The sequence below is a fragment of the Cebus imitator genome, unplaced genomic scaffold (assembly GCF_001604975.1).
Source record: "Cebus imitator isolate Cc_AM_T3 unplaced genomic scaffold, Cebus_imitator-1.0 Scaffold11, whole genome shotgun sequence".
Classification (NCBI taxonomy): Eukaryota; Metazoa; Chordata; class Mammalia; order Primates; family Cebidae; genus Cebus; species Cebus imitator.
In genome coordinates, this window is record NW_016107326.1 from 11852951 (window position 1) to 11875611 (window position 22661).

The window sequence follows — 22661 nt, forward strand, 5'->3', positions numbered from 1 at the left end:
AACAATGAAGTCTTCAATATGTGGAAATAGAACAAGAGTTCTTTGAATGCTCCAGATTAAAATAGAAAAGGTTGAAGGAGAATCTAGTAAGAAATGTTCTTTGGAGAGCATAAGAGAGAAATTGAATTCATATCTCAGCAGAAAGAGACCATGAAAAAAAACCCAGAATGTTCCCCATTTCAGAAATTATATTCAGAAATAAAATTCTGTCTTTAATAGAATAAAGAAGGTTCTAATGAAATTTGACCTCCTAATGATAGACAATTTTCACCAAGTTAGAAACAGGTGTATTTGATTCTCCCCTATTAGAAACATGTACAACGTCTCCTTTCCAAATATGCCTTCTCTAAACTTTTTATGTCTTATCAACCATTTTGATGAACTCCTTTCCACGTCTTCTGTCCTCAGTGAACAGGAAAAAGATCCACTTCCACTCCTCTGCAAGATTCTTTCTCGTCAATGAGGAGAATATTCATCACCTTCACCCTTCTCTAGTGTAGGTTGGTTGTCCCTGCTCTTTGCACCTTCCTTCAAAGGCTTGATGTCCTTCCTCTCAATCATTTTTACTTCTCCAGCAAAATGTTCCTTTACTTGTAGCAATAATGTCACCCATTTCAGGAGGATTTTGACACAGATGAAAGGTCAGACTTTAATTATGGACCTGCCCACTGAGGCTGTGTTAATAATTAGCAGCTTTCATTAAAACGTTGGGTCTGAGGCAGCATTATCTCATTAATCCTTATAAACTCTCCTCAGAGAAGGCAGCTGCCAAATGATACAGTCAGTTTTACAGAGAACTACGCCAAGTTCAGAAGAAGTTTACTGTAGTCACACACTGCTCCCAGAGCACGGCAGAGTCAGCAATAGAACCAAAGGGCTGTAAAATTTGTTTGGCTGCCCTCTCAGACCACACACTTCTACAGAACACCATCATCATCCTTCCCAAGTACTGAGCATCTAGAGACCATGGCACCCATAGAACTCATGATCTCTGTCCTGTCTCTAGGGAAAGAAAACACAGAGAAGGAATCCATTTGAAGAGAATTGACTAAATGAAGAAACCTATACCCAGACAGAAGTGATCCCTCTGAGTTAGTAAAAAGACTGCATGTAGGAATAGGTTTCCTAAACTTACACTGCACTCTGCACGTCTCTGCCTTTGCAAGAGAAGCACTGTGTAACTTCGAGTATTCATAACATTCCTCTTTCTTCTTTTCCTCACTTGTTTTTTTCTTCATAGAGGAGGTCGGTCTGTCACTAGGCCTCTGACAATTTCTTTTAACAAGTAGTAGACCTTAAGTTGCGCCATCTAGTGGTCTGAAAAGAAATCTCATGACAAGGGCCAAATCGTGAAGGCAAAAATCTTTAGCTGGCCTCGCATTTTGTATAAAAAAAAAGACGTGTCGGCTAATTATAAAGTCTAGTTCCTACAACGCTAAAATGTATCCATTTTTAAAACAGAATTTTATCATATACAACTTAACTTTTTGTGGTGGTTACTTCAAAGTACAACTACAAAGATTAAATAAGACGTACTAATTTATTTAGAAAATTTAAAGTCAGCAATATTATAATACAATATTGAAAAACTTTAATAGCATTGATATTTTCTTTATAAAATTTCAAAGTAATTCCTACCTATTATCTGTATTTCCCTTATTAGAACCTTGTGAAATAAAAAGAGCATCTATCACCTATCATTAGCCCCATTTTACTGGTGATGTAATTGAGACTTATGTGATATCACCATGGACACATAGTAAGAAAATCCAGCTTAGAATTTAATTCTTCTGACCTTATTCTAGTGCTTTTTCCACAAAATAATTGTTTAAAAGATGTCTTTAATTTTTTTTTTCTACTATGATAATTGTTCTGAGAAAAACTTTGTAGTTGGTCTAGATGAAAATGTGTAATTTGCAGTAGAATGACCATAGCTGATTTTAGTTGTAGTAATAAAATACAAGAATTTGACTGTTACTTACACACCTGTATGTCTTTCTGTTTATTACAAGAGAAAGTAGAAAATACAATTGCACCTCTCTTTGGTCAAAGACCCAAAAAAATAATACCTCCTTAGTTATACAAAATATATTTTAAGGTTTCCAAACCCATTTATGATAAAATAGTTTTGTTATTAGGAGAAGCTAATTAGATATAAACATGATCATTAAATCAAGATGATTATAAAGGCTAGGCTTGACAGTAACTATAATAATCTTGCCTTTTGAAAGTGACTTGGACACAGGAGCTGCGATCCTCATCAGTAGATGAGCACTGGCCTAGCTATGTCCAATGTAGTGTAGATTAAAAAGGAAGGGTCCACATCCTACCGAGCCACATTCCCACTGTGTGACTCTGAGCAAGTTACTTAGGCTGTCCAAACTTCAGTTTCCATATTTGTTGGAAGAGACCTCTTTCAGCTGTAATTCGCCTGAATTTCAGGTATTACTCTCACTAGCTATCATCTGCACACTGAATTATAATCATAAATAGCTGAGCGTGGTGAATGTAGCTTCCAAAGCCTCCTGCAGAGCATCTATACCTTCTAGTTACTGACAATGTTTATAACTGCTTGCCCTTGCGCAAATTATGTTTGTCAAAGTTGAGAAAGTTTTTGCTGTCAGATCTATGTCAATATGATGATTACTCTCAGGGACATGGGGGAATTTATCATTTTTCAGTGTAAACATCACATTGTTGTATTGTTACAGTAAGAGAAGATTTTTAAATAAAGAAAAAATACAGCATAAAAAGACATAAAACTTGAAACTCTGATCTTTAGGTTAAAATATCGGTTTCTAATATAATGTACTTGTTGGAAATTCTGGAAAGCAAAAGAAGAGATCTTTTCTTTTTATAGTATAAATTGAAATTTCACCTTAATTAAATAATGTAAGCAGTGATTTTGGGGGATGCATAATATAAAATCAAAGAAATGTTCATAGAAAGCAGTATAAATGAGGATGCCTAAAGCAGGGAAGTAAATCTAAGTGGTGAATTTTGCAAGATAAACTCTAGGGAAAAACATTTAGGCACATAATCCAGAGAGGAAACAAAATAGCAGAGGGAATTTTTTTCCCAGAGGATGAATCATTTTTATTTCAATAAAATGGTACATTTGAGATTAGAGTTGAGTGTACACAGAAAAATTTCAGCAAATCATGCTAGTCATATTTTTTTCTTCTGCTTCTGATCTGAATGCACAAGACTGCTATGACTGTATCTATAGGAGGAATGAAAACATTTCAAGCCAAAACTCCTTAGCTGCTTTAGAATGGGGACAGCACGAGGGCCATAGATTTTCAAGCTCGAATACAGATTTGTGCCCAGAGTCACTGATCTGACACTTCAACAAGAATATCCAAATCTGATTTTATTAGACATTTTCAGAGGGGAGTCCCACAGCTTGGAAGGCGAGTCAGAGAGGATTTGGTCAGAAGATAGAAATCATACAACCATTCTATTTTCAAAGTGGAAGGTTAAATATAAAATTTTATTAGCTATTTATAGAGGATTAGCTACTAAGAAAGAGGGGAAAAACACACTACAGAATTTAGGGCTAAGAATGAGTACCCAAAAGAGGAATTCTTTTTAGACACAGTTCCACCATTTAAGGCTGGGGTTCAAATCTCATTGCAGAAGATATAATTGCAGATCATGGATCGTGGAAAAGGCCATTGTGTTTCTAGGCTCAGACTGCAGGCAGGGAACAATGGGCTAAACCTTGCAATCAGGAAACTTTCACTGGAGTGTAAATGGGCTGATGGGGACAGCAAGAAAACCATAAGCTGGAAGTAGCAAGTTAGTAAGGAAAGGCCACTGGGTATTCCATGCCCTGCCGGTCACAGTTCACAGCAGGAGCAAGCCAACAAAAGGCACGCTAGAGACAGAAGAAAAGCCCCTTCTTCCTGCAGTGTGCCTACAGCACCTTCTTCTGGCATAGGAGAAATATCTGCATGACAGAGCTCCAGCATTACACCAGGGCAGTGAACAGTAAGTTTGAAGCTGAAAGGCAATAATCTGACAACCAGCACAGAAGACATGAGCCATTCTGATTGTTACTTACATTTCTATGGCCATTTTAAATGTTGGTGGCCTCATGTTTGACCCTGTCCCACCTGCTCTCCCATGCTGGAATGATTCTGGCCGCCTAGTGGCAACTCTGTCTGGTGGAAGGAAGAGGTAGCAAGGGAAGCCACATTCTTTTCTTGCTGGAGTGGTGTCAACTTCCTGCAACTGAAGACGCAAAATAGACTGAAGAGCACAATTTTCAGTGTGCAAACTTTTCTTCTAAAATAAAGACTTTTTGTTAAATACTGTGAAATGTATTAAATACAACCAGTACCTCTTTTTCCTACAAATTTCTTCAACTTCTACAACCAAATCTATGTTCCCTTTTTCAATCCCTCCGATGACTATAAATATACTCTCTCTATTTGATTACTGTTAGAAGTGCGGTTAAATAACACTATGGCCAAGAACTCCAGAGTATCACCTGCCAATAATTTGTACTTTCTTCCCTGGAAGCCCCAGGAGGTGAAATGCAAGGACCAATGGCAGACTGGCCCTAAAGCTACCACCCAGTGAAAGATGTAGCGGGAGCTGAGGGCTTAGACTTAAAGCCTGCCAGTGGGTCTCACAGGCTTTAAATTAACCAGGTTCACTTTCTGAAAATTTCATTAGGTCTTTCTGTGCCAAAGGGTGATAGTTAGCATTGCATGAGGCAATTGTTGTAGTGTTAAGAGAAGAAAGCAAAAGCGACAGAGCAACCTTGCAGAGGTAAAGGAACCCATTGTTAACCTTACTTAAGCTATCTTTATTATGAAAGCAGAGCAGCATAAGTCTGCATTTCAGTTTAATGTTTTAATCAGTTTGTGAAGTTCAATTTTATCATGTTTTGTGCCTGTTGATCTTCTATTTGCTGTTGACCAGCTTATTTTGCATATGGTTTCAGTCTCCATCTAAAGAGAGTAAAAGCGTTTCACAAAAAAGTGAAAGTAATTTAGTTTCCCGAAGTTGTGATAATACTAGTAAATTTTGTTTAATTTGATTCTTTATTGTATTAGCCAGTGAAGTTAGCTTTCATTTACAATTTCATTTCCCCATCAGATCTGTAAGCTTTTCCAAAGGAGGGGTCATTTATAGCATTCTTGGGGTTTGGTTCATCATGCCATAGTAAACTCACACCTGTTGAGATTTCTTTAATATCGTTGAAGTGAACTTAGAAAATATTTGAAGAACTTTTCACACATCTACACCTTGTTTCTCCTTGTAGTCTGTCCAGAAGAGGGCAGTGGTCCACCCTGGTCGCTAAATTAGACTCCTACTCCAACTGCTCAATCCTAACACAATATGCAGTAGAAACCCTCTTACTTCAAGCAATATTCATTACACTGAAAATCCAGTGCTCTAAAAGTACCTGGCTGTTCACAATAACAAATCCACAATACCAAGATTTAAACTGGAATAGGATCCTGAACAGGAAAATAACTGATTCTTATTAAATAACGACAGTAAACTCAGCTTGATAATTTTATTGAAACATTTACTTTTTCCCACTATCTATTTATATGAGTGTAGAAGGTTTCAAAAGAGGGATATTCATTCTGCTACTCTGAGATCAATTGTGATTTCAAATGCAAATATTAAGTATGTAATCAAATCACTACATAGTGTACTACATATTATTATGGAAAATGATTGAAAATTAGCCTAAAATTCATCATGGAGCCAAATGGTGTTAGGTAGACTCCTTTAGGTTACCAGCATTTGATTTATGTCAGAGCTTTAGGGTTTATTGTAGAGATATTCTGGGACACAATAATCAGACCCCATGAAAGAACAGAAATTGGAAAATCGTTCCAATTTCAATCTATCTTGAACCCTCAGCAGAAAGCCTTTGTGGTTCTCTACTTCAGTCCTGTGCCATTTTGGTGACTCAGTGCTTCTCTGCTTGTTCTGCTCATATAATAACCTACTAATATCTTTCTATTCTTCTTTTTCTTCTCTCCACCTAAATGCTTCTGATGCCTCACAGTTTTTGCTGCCTCAAGGCTTCTGCTTAGTCTCTTTTCTCTGGGTGTTATTTGCATTCGGCTCAATCACCCAAACTGTGACTTTCTCTATGTGTCCCATATTTAAAGTCCCAAAAAGAGAGTCTTTAACCTGTCCAGCCAATCACTAGCCCTGTACTAGGTAGAGTTTCATGCTAGGTCACTTCCAGGGCCCTAGCCAAACTATGAATTGACTGTCCAGGCTCAAGATGCCCACCCTAATCCATTAACAGTCGCCAGAATGGCAGAATAATTCGATACAACATGGCAATCACAGGGAGCCCCTCAGGAAGAAAATCTGAGTATGAAAAACAGGGCAAAGTAATTGACAAACATCTTGCTCTTCTTGTCTAGGAAATTAGTAACAGTAATATATATCAGTCTCACTTTATGAAACTTCTCTCACATTATTCATCTTACTGATGCTGGTGTTTGTTTTTCTTTGTTTCAGTGCTACAAGTTGGGGCAAATAACCAGTGTTGCAGGCTCAATTTAGTATGCTAACTGTAAGGTATTGAAGTAGAAAAAACTGGCTTTGTTATACATTTGCAGATAACAATAAAGAAAACAAACACTTCAAAATCAAAATGCCTCCCTACTTGGAAGCAGTCAAGTGAAACCACATTGTTAACGCAAAGTAAATATTTTAGACCATTAGTTAGAGTGGGGCAGACATTACTCAGAACAGTGAGCTCAGAGGGACACTTTGGTAGAAGAAAGATAACGAAATTCTCCTAAGAAAAATGATGTGCTACAATTAGGTTTCCCTTTTAACGTCTTATAAAGGAACCAGTTACAAAGGCTTGCTCTGGTCGCCTAATCCTGTGGGACTTTTCTTTTGTTACTCTTTTTTCTAAGTCTTTTTCATTCCTTTCTCTTGACATTCTATGTATTTTTTTTTTTTCAAAGAATGTTACCAAAGATGATCTAATTCTTAACATGAATAGGAAACGTGCCCAGATAAAATGAACTTAAACCAGGACATTCAAGTAAGAGACAGCAGTATATCTTAGGCTGCTTTTTCCTTTTTCGTAAACAAAAAAGGAAGGGGGGGTTGTTCCTTATGCTTCTGTATTTTACTTACTTTGCTTTCTTTTTTTTTCTGACTGTATTTGGCTTTTTTCATTTTCTAAGTAACATGCCTCTTAAAAACAAATACTTCTCTAAAAGTCACCATATTTCACAATTCTGGGTCTAAGTCTAGATGTAATGCACCCAGTACAATGCACAAGACTTCAATGTTGCTGCCATCATAATGCTGTGCACAAAATGGGGAGGAGGCATTTTTTTTTCCTGTCCTCTGAATGTTCTTTCTTTTACTAGGATTAATATTTAAACTTCAGTTTTAGAGTTGCTTTCCATTCCTTGACCCCCTTCCACACACACTCCTTCTCTGACACACAACAACTTACTTTAAGGTATAGGTTCAGAAATGCACCTTGGAGGGCGTAAACTAGAAGACCCAGAACCTGTTTACTTTCATGCAATCTCTGCCCTTCACTTGGTTAAAATCTCTCACTGATATTGTGGAGACTGATTTTTGCTGATAGTCCTGATGGTCCTTTCAAAAAGTGACTCATTGATGCTGCTTTCACTTCATGAGGGCTGAAGGCACATAATTGCAACTGCCTACCTGTCATCCTTACCAGATGACATGTAACTTCTGCATTACATTACATAGAGAGGGGGTTCTGTGCTTGCCACATAGATGTGGAAGACAGATATGAATGTTGGACAACTTCCACTGAGCTCCAATCTGCTTCACCTTCAGCAGCAGAGTGCTTTACCAAAAGCAGCCTGCCAGGAGATCCCTAACAGTATAGGTGGGGACAGGAGGGTGCATGGTGGCTACCCCTTATTTCACTTCCATCAGACAGCCAACAACTGTGTTGTGACACGGTTAGTTACAAAGTTTCTAAAATTTTTGGATATCTGGCCACTGTCTTATCCTAGAATAACACGTAAGTATATATTTGTGAAATTAGCTGTTATTGTACTTGCCTCCCACCCCAGCCAAAAGATTGAAGTAGAAAACCCAGGTATTGGAATGGAACAAAATCCCCAGGGTCTAGTGAGATTTGCAACCAAGATGTAACTGGGGCTGGGCTGCGTACTCAACTTTCTCCCCATTCAGATTCTGAGGTTCTTGGCCTCTCTAACCCAAAGAATGAGGAAAGGGGCCCCAGAGGCGCAGTGAGCTCACCGTTCAAATGAATACTGTGGACCCAAAGAGTTTAGCCGAGAGCGATTTATTAGGCAGAGAGAAAGAGAAAAATAGAGAGAGAGAGAGACAGAGAGAGAGAGAGCGCTCCCATGCTGCAGTGGGAGGAGATCCAAGGAAGGAATCTGTATAGGTAAGGAGCATCAGGCTTTTAAACCTGGAGTTGCAGTCATTCATTACCATGCAAGAGCTGAAGGGGTACAGCAAAGCCAAGAGAGAGGCTCGGTTATTAACCTGAAGAGTCTGGACAAATGTGAAGAATGTAGGTTCACAACCCACCAGGTAGAAACAGGAGACCTGGTGAGAGCAGTTCTCAGCACAGTGTAGTCAGGGGAGGACCCAAGGGTTAAAGCACCATATATGCCACATTCTCAACATTTTCCTAGGATTACTGATCCCTTTAATCCCTCATCAACAACAACAACTACAACAAAAGGAAGCTCATCAGATAAGCCTAAATATAAAAGCTTTCTTTGCTCTTACTGTTTTTCAAAAGCTGACTCAAAACTTAGTTGTAAGAGCCTATTGAATTGCTTTTCTTTTTTCTACTCTTTTCAACATACTATATTAAAATAAAATAAGTGGGAGCCCTTGGTAAGCAGGAACTGAATTCCATGGAAGTCACAGCCCAGCACAACACAACATTCCAGAGAAGGCTGGCATCACAGTTAGCTGAATGTCAGACCATTTTCCTATTAGTCGCGTTTTTGAGTAGAGAAGGGAGTGGAAATAAAAGGAAAGAAAAATTCTTTGTGGTAATAAAATTCTCAATATTTAAAAAATGATGAATATTCACAGCAAAAGCAATTTGTAAATTATTTTAAGACATCTTAAAATTTGGGCCAGAAATATGGCAGATAGATTATTAAAAATATGAAACTTGTTTAAATCAGCATAACTACTTAGGCTTGTTTCTCCTCACTGAGTAGGCAAGAACCGCCTTATGTCACCACTCACACATTTGGTCTATTCTGCTATGTACCTCTGGGAGGGGTGAAAGAGGAAAAATGTAGGAAATTTTCTTTTGTGGAAAAGCATATATGTATAGCCACAAGCCCTGTGGATTTTGAAACTAATTAGATCAAACTCAGTGGGTCACATCCACTGCTTACGGCAGAGTTCTAACACGAAGGCAAGGTACATTCAGGGGAGTCACCCTTAAATCTTTATTATGACTGCATTTGCTTAATATTATTTTTTTTAGTCACAGAGAAGAATGTCATAAGGCTTGATTCTTAGTAAATTCTTCAAGTCACTAAATAACTTAGCACTGCCTCTCACCTTCCTTATGAATGTCCATCTTCCATTTTTGTTTATAATTAGGACTTACAGGAAATCTGGCTGTCTAGATATCTTGTCTTTTTTGCTCTATTACTAAAAATGCTTTAGGGGAGAAGTTTTTTTTTTTTTAATTTTACTTTATGTTCTGGGATACGTGTGCTGAACACAGAAGTTTGTTACATAGGTATACAAGTGCCATGGTGGCTTGCTGCACCTACCAACCTGTCATCTATGTTTTAAGCCCTGCATGCGTTAGGTATTTGTCCTAATTTCTCCCTTCTTGGGGAGAAGTTTTGAATCTTCCAGGTATCCCAGCATGTGAATATCTAGGCTGCCCTGACTTTGCATTGAAGAGTATTGGTTTTATTACTGCTGTTGAACTTATTTGGATAAAGCTCATGTGAAACTGACTCATGAAACTGTAGGGAAGGCAACACTTCACCTCTATCCTCCTAGCATTCTTTTAAAACATTGGCCTGAGAATTAAATTGACATAATATAGATCAACAGGAAAAAAGCATACACATTTACTTAATACTAGCATGGGAGTCTTTAATAAAGAAATGGAGACCCAAGGAGTTGAACACTTACCTACTGAATTGGACAAAGAATAGTAATTTGAAAAAAGCAACTAAATTTTTTGGGGAGGCAAGAAGGCAAGAATTATTTTAATAAAATCTATACAAAATTCTTTCAGCCTCAATTGCCCCTCCTTGATGATAAGAATCTTGCTTTCTTTCTAGTATAGGGAGGATATCCTTCACATGGGAATTTCTTCTCCTGCCTTTAAGAAACAGTAAGAAGGTCAGAACAATATTGTGACTGCTGCTGTAAGTGAATTGAAAATAGCAATAGCTTTGGGAACATTTTATTAATCTGACTATTTACAGTAAAACTCTTTATTACAAAATGAAAACCATGGAGTAAATACCCTGGGAAACAAAACCCTAAAACAAGATCTGTATAGGCCTAAGGATTCAAAGACACATCAGGAACACCAAATTCCAGGTCATCCCTGCCTGGTATGATTTGTAGTTTGTGTCAGAAGAAAGATTTGGTTCAGACTTGCCCTGACCTCTCAGTGATACTCCAGGACAAGGGTTATCAATTCTAGCTCCTGCGTAGCATCACCTGAGCTTTCCAAATAATCCTGACGTTCAGAATTTACTTTTGACCCCTTAAATTGTGGTCTCTGGGAATAAGGCACAGGCATTAGAACTTTTTAAATGCTCTCCCAGCAATCCTAATGGGCATCTACTGTTTAGAACAAGAGTTTTCTAACTGTGTTTTATGCAGCTCTAGGGTGATTCCTGTAGAAGTGAGAGTGCAGGTTAGGGCTGCCCTTCCTCCAGGCCCTCCATCCAAATTTTTTCCTTAGTTACCTCTCATTTTACCTCTTTTACAAGCTTCAAATAAAATAAAAATTCATTTGGGAAAAAAAGTGGGAAACACTGGAGAGATATGATAAAAGTGGAACAGTTTTGATTGAAACGAAGTCCACCCCACCTTTAGTGAGGACAACAAACTTGTCTGTAGGGAAAGAGGTAGAGAAGGAAACCGTGTTTTTGAGGCCATTGCTCCAAAGAAGATGGAAATTTATCAAACAGCAGCTTTTAAGTATATATTTGTTTAATTGCTTGTCTTCATCCATAGGGTCATGAAACTCACTCATAGTTAGCCAACCATTTAAGGAAGTAACTCTTTCTAAAACACTGATTACTATCTCTCATGTTTCCTCCAGGACGCAAATACCAACAAACTCCTGGGAGAAATAATTGTGTTCTGTTGAAACCATCAGCAATTATTATAATTGCAGAAGCACATCTCTATGATAAAATATAGGCACACAGAATGTTTTTACAATGCAACTAGTCACCATTTTATAGGTTATAAATTGCCAAAGAATGCATATATCTTATGGTACTGTTCTTAAGCAAAGTTACTCAGTATCACAAGTTCTTATTTTGCTGACTTATTCCTATTTCTTGAAATGACCTAGTGAATGTAATTAGGTAAAGAAATTCATTCATTTTAATCTCAGCTTTAATTGTAATTTAAAACTTGTAAAGATTTCTCTTGGCATTGGTGTGGCTGTAGGTTCAGGAAACCTGAAACTATCAAAAGGTAGCCGGCCAGAAAGAAAGGTGGACTCTAAAATCTATAAAATTTAAAGTTTGGAGACCATTTGAAATCTTTTATAAACTTCCCACTGCTAAAAATTTCTTATATATCCATTGTCATATTTATCTAAGGAAATTAAAAAAAAAAATGGAAAGTTTACTTATTTGATACAGTAGGAGCACAGTTTGAGCATAACTATACTAAATATTTAGAAACCCAAGGTGAAAAAGCTGTTCAGGATGGGAAATGGTCCAGGAGCCCAGACAGAGGCCAGGAAACTTGGAGATAGACCTCAATTTGCAAGAGGACACTAAGAATCCAATTGACTGGGAATTCCTACGCTACTGGCTCTAAGATTTGGGAAAACAGAGTTGAAAGAGACTTTGAGATATACTAATTCAACATCCTCATTTTACAAATAAGGGAACATATATTGAAAGGTTATATGAACACTCAAGAATGTACTAAAATCAGGTAGAATTTGTGTGATGGAAATCAGAATTAGACAAGTGTAGATCTAAAATGATGTTCTATAATGTAACAGTAGCTTAACCACCTTAGCCTTTTTGGACTCTAGCATTATTTACACAAACAGAAAAGGTAATACCTCCCTCCCAGTATGCTTGTGAAACTTAGGTGAAACAAGAGCCAAAACTTCAAGTTAACTTAGTTTTTTTAAATTAAATTAAATTCCAATAGGAACATAGCAGTTTAGTTTTGAATTCAAAATAATATAGTTTATTGAAAATCATATAGAACAGAAAGGAAAATAAGTTGAAAAATTTCCAACTCTTTCATTGAAATAAAACAAAATGATTCCCACAATGAAAGGGTATAATTTTTAGCAGAAAATTGACCCAAAAAGATGTACCTGAAAGCCTATTTAACATTTTTGGATGTGAAAGATAAAGAAACCAATGAAAATATAGGATAAAACATCATGTTCGTAATAAAGAAAAAAATAAAGATAGCATCAGACATCAGGCTGTGGCTTCTCAGCAATATTCAATGACAAAAGACAATGAAATAATGCTTACAATACACTCACATAGACAAAGTATGAACCAGCCAAGCTGTCCTTCAAATACAGAACAGACCAACAGGCTAAATATTAAGAATTCAGGGAATGACATTCCTGCGAGCCCTTGCTGAGAATGGTACTAGAAGGTAAACTCCAGCCAAGCAGGAGGTGATTGACAAAACTTCAGCAAAATAACTGAGGTTAGCATATGAATTATTTTGTTGTGTACCTTATGAAATTTTTCAAACATATACAAATGTAAAGTGAATAATGTAATGAATTCCATGTACCTACTATCCAGCTTCAAAAGTTTCCATATTTTGCCATTCTTGTTTTGTCTTTCAGCTTTCTCCCTAAACTTTGATTATTTTCTAGAGTGTTTGTTTGTTTGTTTGTTTGGAGATAGAATCTTACTCTTGTTGCCCAGACTGGGGTGCAATGGCACAATCTTGGCTCACTGCAACCTCTGCCACCCAGGTTCAAGCGATTCTCCTGCCTCAGCTTCCTGAGCAGCTGGGATTACAGGCACCTGTCACCATGCCCAGCTAATTTCTTTTTTTTTTTTTTTGTATTTTTAGTAGAGATAGGGTTTCACCATGCTGGCCATGCTGGTCTCGAACTCTCGACCTCAGGTGATCCACTCTCTTCGGCCTTCTACAGTGCTGGGATTACAGGTGTGAGCTACTGCACCCAGTCTTTCCTAGAATATTTTAGAGAAACTTCTAGACATGACAGTTCACACACAAATATTAAAATATGCATCTCTAACTGAAGAATTTTTTTAAAAAACATAAACCAGCATGCCATTATCATGCATAGCAAAATTAATAATTCTCTAAAAGTCATCTAATATTCATTCATATTTCCCTAAATATCTCAAAGGTATCTTGTTACAGTTGGTTGTTTGAAACAGGATACAAATAAGGTCTATATATCATCTCTGGTTATTAAGTCTCTTATATCTCCTTTATTCTCCTTTTATTAATATTGTTAATCTGTGGGGAAACTGAGTCATATGTAAACTGGAATGTTCTGTATCTAGATGTATCTGCTTGTCTTCTTGTGGTGCTTATTGCCTTGTTTCTGTTGCTCACATTTCCTATAAACTAGCAATGTAATGTCTCAATACTTGTAAACAAGTATTAGGTTTCGCTTTTTAGGAAACAATATTTCACAGGTGGTACTATGTACTTATTCTTGCCTTGCCTCATAAGGCACATAATATCTGGTTGTGATTTTTAGTGATGCTAATATAGATGAGTGGCTTCAAATTGCAAAAGGCCTGACCCCATCCAGCTTTCACCTAATAGTTTAGAATTCATTATTTATTGTCTAGATCCATTATGTCATTAGGGGTTGCAAAATGTTTACTTTCAAATTCTAAAAAGCCCTATAAACAATAAAAGAATTAGTAGAGAGATAAAATTAACAAGCACAAGACAATAGCTTTTCACGTACTTAGACAACAATTACTTAGAAAGATACAGCGGGAAAAAGAAATCATTTGCAATAGGAACAAAGAAAACACCTACAAATAGAGTTTACAAGAAACATGTAAAACTTATGTGAAGTAAACTTTAAAATATTCCCAAAGGACAAAGGTATCCTTGAATGAATGGAAAGGCACTCCAAAGTCTTGGATAGGTTGATGACTGATTCAGTAGATCTGGGGTACAACCCAGGATTCTGAATTTCTTACAGCCTCCCCTCCCCAGAATACCCTGCTCTGTGCTGTAGAGCAGTTATTCTCAAGATGTAGTCCTTAAATCAGCAGCATCAGTATCACCTAAAAGCTTGTTAAAATGCAGATTCTCTTGCCTCACCACAGACCTATTGAATCAGACACTCTGGAGGTGGAGTTCAGCAATCCACCTTTTAATAAGCCCTCCAGATGATTTTTATATAGACTAAAGTTTGAGAACCACCACACTAGAGTTATCAAATTTAACTTGAACAGGAATCAGCTAAGATCATGTTAAACTGCAGGCTCGAGTCAACAGGTTTTAGATACTGTCAGATCCTGCTTTTCTAATAAGCTTCTTCGCGATACTGACACTCAAGGGCAGGCAAGCTTAAGTCAAGAAAGATTAAGAATAACGCGGTGGCTCAAGCCTGTAATCCCAGCACTTTGGGAGGCCGAGGCGGGTGGATCACGAGGTCAAGAGATCGAGACCATCCTGGTCAACATGGTGAAACCCCGTCTCTACTAAAAATACAAAAAATCAGCTGGGCATGGTGGCATGTGCCTGTAATCCCAGCTACTCAGGAGACTGAGGCAGGAGAATTGCCTGAACCCAGGAGGCGGAGGTTGCGGTGAGCCGAGATCGCGCCATTGCACTCCAGCCTGGGTAACAAGAGCGAAACTCCGTCCCAAAAAAAAAAAAGAATAAGAATTCTTTGCTGAATTTTGTCTCCCTGCATTCTGAAAACTCTACCCCTCACATCCCTAATCCCAATGCAGTTATAAATATATATTTCTGTATATATATTTGTTATATATCTATATATTTATTACTGCTATTTTGAAAGTAGGAAGTGGTTCACAAAGGCAAAAGTATATAAAACCCACAAAAATCATGACGCAGCCCTGCTTCCAGGGGCATATTTTCAGTATACAGTGAAAATGTGCGTAAAACTTTCAATTTTAGGCATCATATTCTTGCAACTAATTATTTTTGAGGACTGAGGTCTTCAGATTCTGAGGGAATTAATTCTATCCTGCTGATCACACAGCAGAAGCCACTGTGTAGGGCAATTTTGTTAAGAGTAACTTGCTCATCCACGAGCCATTGCCTCTGCCCCTAAATTCTGCAACCAATATTTACAGAGACGGATGAGCCCTCTCACATAAGTCTGTCTGTTGAATGATAAAATCTTAGATCTTGGACCAACATTTGGGCCTACTGAGCCCACTCTCCACCAATGCAAGAGCACTTTTGTGACCCCTCAGTATCAATTTGAGCACATTCTGATACTCCACTTGAGAACTTCAAAGCAGTTTCCTTTGTGTTACTGTCTTATAAAGATACTCTAAATGTAAGAAAATACAGAAGATATCGAGGTTGCTGGTGATACATTAGGAGAATCCCGAAATGAGCACACCACTCAACACCATGAGTCAGTGATGGTGGATGAACTACATATTGTGGGCAGTACCCACAAGAATCATTGTCGTCTCATCATTTTCAGGGTTAAGTTCCAGACCATTGTCCACCACTCTGTGGAGGGTGCTATAGTGCTGCCGGCTTTGGTCGAAAGAATGCAGCTCTGAAGCAGCCTCCCAGGCAGCAAACGTAGGCATGGGAAAGGCATCTGGCCTCTTGTTTTCAAAAAAGCATTTCAGGTTCCTCTCACTCAGCTTGTTGGCATAGTCCAGAAACGTATTTTCCAACTGCTCCTTCTCCCTTTGCGCATATGTCTTCCAAAAACTCAGCTGAAGGTAGCTAACTTTAGATCGGCAGCGAGCATAACACGTGGTGAGCAGAGAGAAGAAAGATGCTGAACAAATCAGGCACCATCCTAGAATCTTAAGAAGAAAGAAATATTGAGTACATGTAAAAGCCAAGTCACTTAGGGAGCTAGGGTGGTATTATTGAGAAGTATATAGCTAAATTATTACCACAGTCTTTGGCATACCTCATCTGAAATGATTCATATTAATTTTTAAACCCTTTAAACTCTTTGAATTTGTTAGGTTGACTCAAAATAAAGTTAGGGTTTACCCAATCTCTATTCTCCTCCCCAGCATTGCTGGTGCAAAGAAATAACCAGAAGGCAGGCATATGGAAAACAGTACAAGGTATAGATTATGTAAGACTTAGATAAATCAACCTCTAATAGTATTAGCTGTGAGAGGAAAAAATTCTGTGCATAAGTAAATGTGGTCAGTTGACCAGCTCCTCAGCCAGGTGTTTTTAGGCACTGATAAATATATATACACGGCCAGTGACTAGTTTTTTTCTGTCATTACTCACTGCCCGTGGAAAAGGGAGACAGATGGTACATTCAGGAAGCTGAAGCTATAACAATTTAAAGGCTGAGAAAAAATTAGGATCATTCAAAACTTGAAAATTATTTGTCTTGATTTTTGGTAATTAGAAAAAACAAATTCTTTCCTGCATATGAAATGGTTCAGTTTTTTTTTTTCTTCCAAATTGTAAAAGCAAAAGTTTAAATAGCTCAAATTATCTTCTAACTTTTCCCCCTCTAATTCTGTTTTCATAATTGGAATTAATTTTGTATTTGGAAAACTAACACTTTTTCAAAGTGTCTCTGGACATTTAGCTTAAATGAGTCTGAATATTTTTTTTTAATTTTAATTTCTATTTATTTATTTATTTATTTTAAAGACGGGGTTTCACCATGTTGGTCAGGCTGGTCTTGAACTCCTGACCTCAAGTGATCCGCCCACCTTGGCTTCCAAAGTGCTTGGATTACAGGCGTGAGCCACCACGCCCGGCCAAGTCTTAATATTCTTTAGCAGATGGGCCTACTTGAAAATAGAAATAATAATCTACAAATGAACCCATTCAAGCCATAACAAAACCACAAATAAGCTTTAAATTAGTGGTTCCCAACCTCTGGCTCAGATATGAATTGTTTATGAAGAGTCTCAACCTCTGCACCAATGCCAGCTCTACTCAGGTTTAAATCTAAACTTTCCCCTTACTATGCATATTCTTTGTATCTCAGTTTCTTCACTTGTGAAATGGGGGTTACCCACCTTGAAGCATAATTTGGTGGACCTCATGAAATGATGCTGCACACATGCATTCATTAAGTTTTAGCTAATATTACATGCTGCCATTCTTCAAATGCATATACAGTTATGTAAATGTATTACTGAACTCATAATATCTTCCTGTACTTATAATTAATGAGTGAGGCACAACTACCATCATGTGAAAGTCCTTGAATGGCTTGTGGTTGGCTACCTTAAATCTTCCTCTTTCCTTCATCATCTGTCTTCCTCTTTTTCCACAGCTGAGACTTCTATAGGCCATCTCATCTTAGTATCTTAGCCAGTTCCACTGGAGTTATAAACTATTCCATCAGCTTTAGGTCCCCTTCCCCTTTCACAGGACCTTTGCATTGACCGATCCTTCCCCTCAATTCACAGTACCCAGAGTCAAACTAGAGCATGGTGGATGCTTCCACACCAGTCCTCAACTGTGTTCCATTTTGCATATGTCCTCCCCCAAACCCTGGCAGTTTTCCTCATTGACTTGGAACACCTACTATGTACGAGAGGCTTTATGGCTCTTTATGTCTGTCATCTCTAAATCTTCCAACAACTCTCCAAAGTAGATGATATTACCACCAACTATGAGAAAACTGGGATTCAGAGAGGTCGAACCACCAGTTCTAGGTCACATAGCTGGTGATTGGTAGCGTCAACATACAAACTTAAGGCCAGACAGTTCCAAGACTGAGCTCTTTCCACTACTCCATTCTACCTTCCTTGGGAATAGAGAGTCATCCAGCTAGATATTTTTTGTTTGTTTTTCTGCCCCACCCATGAATGAATGTACTTTTCCACGTCCAACCACATGCCCAACTATTATTGGTCTGTACTATATGTTGCCTCCTGCCTGTCTGAATCTCTATAGTCAGCACCTGCTATTGATACAACTCCTCTTGCTTACATTTCTTTTGCATCTTCCCACGGGAATCAGCCCCAGGTCCTTCTCATTCTGATGAAAAATCAGCAGGTCAGTGTGCTCAACCTAAGCTATGACATGATGTGCATGGTTTCCTTGTGCCTGTGTTTAGAGAAGAGATGCTCACACAATGGTAAGTGTTTGGGCCTTGCCCTGTCAAATGGAGCCTGGTGCCTGAGGACATAAACCATAAATCAATCACTCTATCATAAGAGTTGTAACTTATACCCTTCTTCAATAAAAGACACAAGACATTTGGGAGCCTGACATGTTTTATCTAAGATGTGCTTTATGCATTAAAGAAAAGATTTTGTTTTGGAGCATTTCTTGACTTAACAATTTATGAAGAGTATGACTTTACCACCAACCAGCTTTGGAATGTATGATTTTTAAAATAGACTTTGCCTTCATGTGTTGTTACCAAGGCAAATGCCTGTTGAAAAAGTAAAATAGTGCTATTTCAGTCCCTTTATATTGAAACACATAGCATTTCTGACAATTTGTGGATCTGCTTATGAACTCTTACTGCTTGTTTTGCTTTTGGAAATGCAATTCTTACTACTCATAAATGGGAAGCCCGTCCTTCCTAAGGCTGTACATCTGGATTTGTGTTCATGTGCCTGGAGGAATGACAGGCTACTTCCTCGTATCAATTAGGTAAAGATATAATTTCCTTCTGTTAAATGGAACAATGCCCCGATCTTGAGCTTCTGAAGTAATTAAGAACTCCTTTAGCTGTATAGCACAGAGTATAAAACATAACCTCCCTAGAGAATGTGGTCACATTTTCACTGAAGGCTATTTAAAGATAGCTGATTTCTACTTTACATGGAAAATTCTTCCCAATCTTGACAATATGTATACACAGAGATAGCAGTATTCAAGAGAATCTCTACACTAATTATATTACATGCAACTTTGAAAAGTATTAACTAATTTCGTTCAGCTACATTTTAATAGATGAATAATGTATATGTGTGTTTGAGAAACTAACTTGAAGATAAATAATTGATAGAAGGCAGTAATTTCTAATTACAGCTCTGCCATTAACACTCAATTTATGATTCAGTGTTAGGTATTATTTATTTACAAAGTCAACCCAGAGAGACTGTTTTAAAGTACTTAAGTATTTACATATGGGCAATCCAGAGGATATTTTCTTTTTGGAACCGGAAAAAAGATAATCCAGTCAGCAACTTTACTGAGCCATCCAGCCTTTAAAAAGCTTTTCCTGAGATAGTGTCAATGCTGCATCGTGTTTCAGTTTCCATTTAGTTTCAAAATATTCTGACAGGATACAGACTCAGCCCTGGCTGAAAGGAGGACAAAGAGAATACTTCAAGCTCACACTGGGAGAAAAAGGCGAGTTTGTCTTTTCTTACCTGAGACTGAGCCTGAAGGGACAGTTTCAGTTCTTCACTGATGGTAGGCAGCATGCTAGTTTTGCCACAAGATACTTTATAAAGTTCTTCCCGGCACTCTTTGGGCTTACCCTTGCAAATCAGTTCCAGGAGTCCTGAACTTCTCGTCCCACTCATGGCACATACATAAAAAGTTCCATTGAGTAGAGCCACAGAAAGCCACATCACTGGAGCCACCAATGAGCTCAGGGCAATCTGGCCGAGGACGTAGAAGAAACGGCAGCTGTCGCCTCTGGGAAAGATTTTCCTGGGATTCACACAGCAGCCTGTGAAGAGTCTCCACGACCTGTTGTTCAGAAAGAATCCCAGGATCAGTAACACCCAGGCAGGAGCAAAGAGGAAAACCAGCCCATAGGCCATATTCTCAGTGCTGCAGGGGCACTTAAAAGCCACGACAGAAAAGAGACGCTCACTTCCCACAGTCAGCAGAGCCATGAAGCTATAGCCGATAACAGTTTTCTGATTAAGGAAGAATTTTAAAATGCCCTGAAAAGCATCCATGTTGGAGATGCACAAGAGGGAAAATGCTATGCCTTTGTTATTGGCAGAGCAGCTGTGGCAGTGCCCGAGGGTGGAGCTCTTTCTTCATTAGAAACAACAGTCCTTCTTCTCAGACTGAATTCAGCCAGATAAGGAAACAATGTCATTCCCTAGGAATGAAAATTTCTCAACATGTTTAGATAATGCCTCCTACTGGTGAATATTGGGCTGTAATACTGCAGCCTAAATGCTGAGAATAAATTCAAAGTGCACAGCCTCCATTTTTACATTCTTTCTATGTGGTTTGGATTGAAAACGAGAAAAGAAATTCTCACTCATACAAAATAATAGTCTAGGAATTTTCCAGTGTAAGGAATCAACATTAACAGAAAGATGTTTCAGCCAGTTGATCAGGAGACAAATCAAATTTCCAAACCTAGAATTTTATGATGAAATGTTTCTCTTGCTATGACTTAAGATTTAGAAGACAGAGATTTGCTTTCTGTTTTCATATATATACACATTATATATATGTATATATATATATATGACTTTTGGGGTACAAGTGGGTTTTGGTTACGTGAATGAATTACACACACACACACACACACATGTATATAGTGGTGAATTCTGAGATTTTAGTACACCTGTCACCCAATATGTGTACCCAATATGTACTTTTTTATCTCTCACTCCCCTCCCACTCTCCCTCTTTCTGAGTCTCCAAAATCCATTATACCACTCCATATGCCTTTATATACACATAGCTTGCCTCCTACTTATAAGTGAGAACTACGGTTTTTGGTTTTTCATTCCTGAGTTACTTCACTTGGAATATTGGCCTCCAGCTCCATCAGCTTGCTGCAAAAGACATTATTTCATTATCTTTTTGTGTCTGAGTAGTATTCCATGGTGTATATACACCACATTTTCTTTGTTTATCAGTTGATGGGTACTTAGATTAGTTTCATATCTGTGCAATTGTGAATTGTTTTGTAATAGATATACATGTGCAGGTTTAAAAAATATATATATATATATATATATAATGAATTCTTTTCCTCTGGGTAGATACCCGGTAGTGGGATTGCTGGAATGAATAGTAGATTTACTTTTAGTTCTTAAAGAAATCTCCATGGCCAGGTGTGGTGGTTCATACCTGTAATCCTAGCATTTTGGGAGGCCGAGGCAGGTGGATTGCTTGAGCCCAGGAGCTCAATACCAACCTGGGCAACATGGCGAATCTCCGTCTCTATAAAAAAAAATACCAAAAAAAAAAAAAAAAATTAACCAGGCTTGGTGGCATGCACCTGTAGGCCCAGCTATTTGGGAGGCAGAGATGGGAGATCACTTGAGTCCAGGAGGCTGAGGTTGTGGTGAGCCAAATCAGGCAACTCCATTCCAGTCTGGGTGACAGTGCAAGACCCTGTCTCAAAAATAAATGAATGAATAAATAAATAAATAAATAAATAAATAGAAGGAAAGAAAGACATCTCTGTACTGTTTTTTATGGAGGTTGTACTAATTCACATTCCTACCAGAATTCTACAAGCATTCTCTTTTCACCAAATTCACACCAACATCTATTGTTTTTTGCCTTTTTAGTAACAGTCATTATGGCTGAGGTAAAATGATATCTGGTGGTTTTAGGTTACATTTCCCTGATGATTAGTGACGTTGAGCATTTTTTTTTATGTTTGTTGGTCATTTGTATGTTTGTTGGTCATCTTCTTTTGAGAAGTGTCTTGATGTCATTTGCCCACTTTTTGATGGGATTATTTGTAGTTTTCTTGCTGATTTGTTTGAGTTCCTTGTAGATAATGGGTATTAGTCCTTAGTCAGATGCATAGTTTACAAATATTTTCTCTCCTTTTGAGGGTTGCCCGTTTACTCTGATGTTTATTTCTTTTGCTGTACAGAAGCTTTTTAGTTTAATTAGGTCCCATTTATTTATTCTTGGTTTTGTTGCATTTGCTTTTTGGGTCTTAGTCATAAATTCTTTGCCTAAGCCAATATCCAGAAGAGTTTTTATTAAGTTTTATTCTAGAAATTTTATGGTTTCACGTAAGTCTTTGATCCATCTTGAGTTGATTTTTGCGTATGGTAAGTGACAGGTACCAGTTTCATTCTTCTACATGTGGCTATCTCATTCTCCAGTTTCATTCTTCTACATGTGGCTATCTCATTTTTCAAGCACCTTTTTATGGATAGAGTATCCTTTCTTTAATTTATGTTTTTGTATGCTTTGTCAAAGATCAGTTGGTTCTGGGTTCTCTATTCTGTTCCAATGGTCTATGTATCTACTTTTATACCTGTACAAATCTGTTTTGCTAGCTATACCTTTGTAGTATAGTTTGAAATCAGGTAATGTGATGCCTCTAGATTTATTTTTTTGCTTGAGAT

General features: G+C 37.8%; 2 protein-coding genes across 2 annotated transcripts in view; one reads left to right on the plus strand and one right to left on the minus strand.

Moving 5' to 3' along the window:
- TRAPPC3L (trafficking protein particle complex 3 like) overlaps window positions 1-22661 on the plus strand; it is a 39253-nt gene that overhangs the window by 9030 nt on the left and 7562 nt on the right. The gene's annotated exons all lie outside the window — the stretch shown is intronic.
- On the minus strand, window positions 15151-20774 carry CALHM5 (calcium homeostasis modulator family member 5). The gene is made up of 2 exons (XM_017497370.2): window positions 19740-20774; window positions 15151-16223 (listed from the first exon to the last, which is right to left on the minus strand). The coding sequence occupies exons 1-2, from the start codon at window positions 20277-20279 to the stop codon at window positions 15834-15836; spliced, it is 930 nt and encodes a 309-aa protein (XP_017352859.1). The 5' UTR covers window positions 20280-20774; the 3' UTR covers window positions 15151-15833.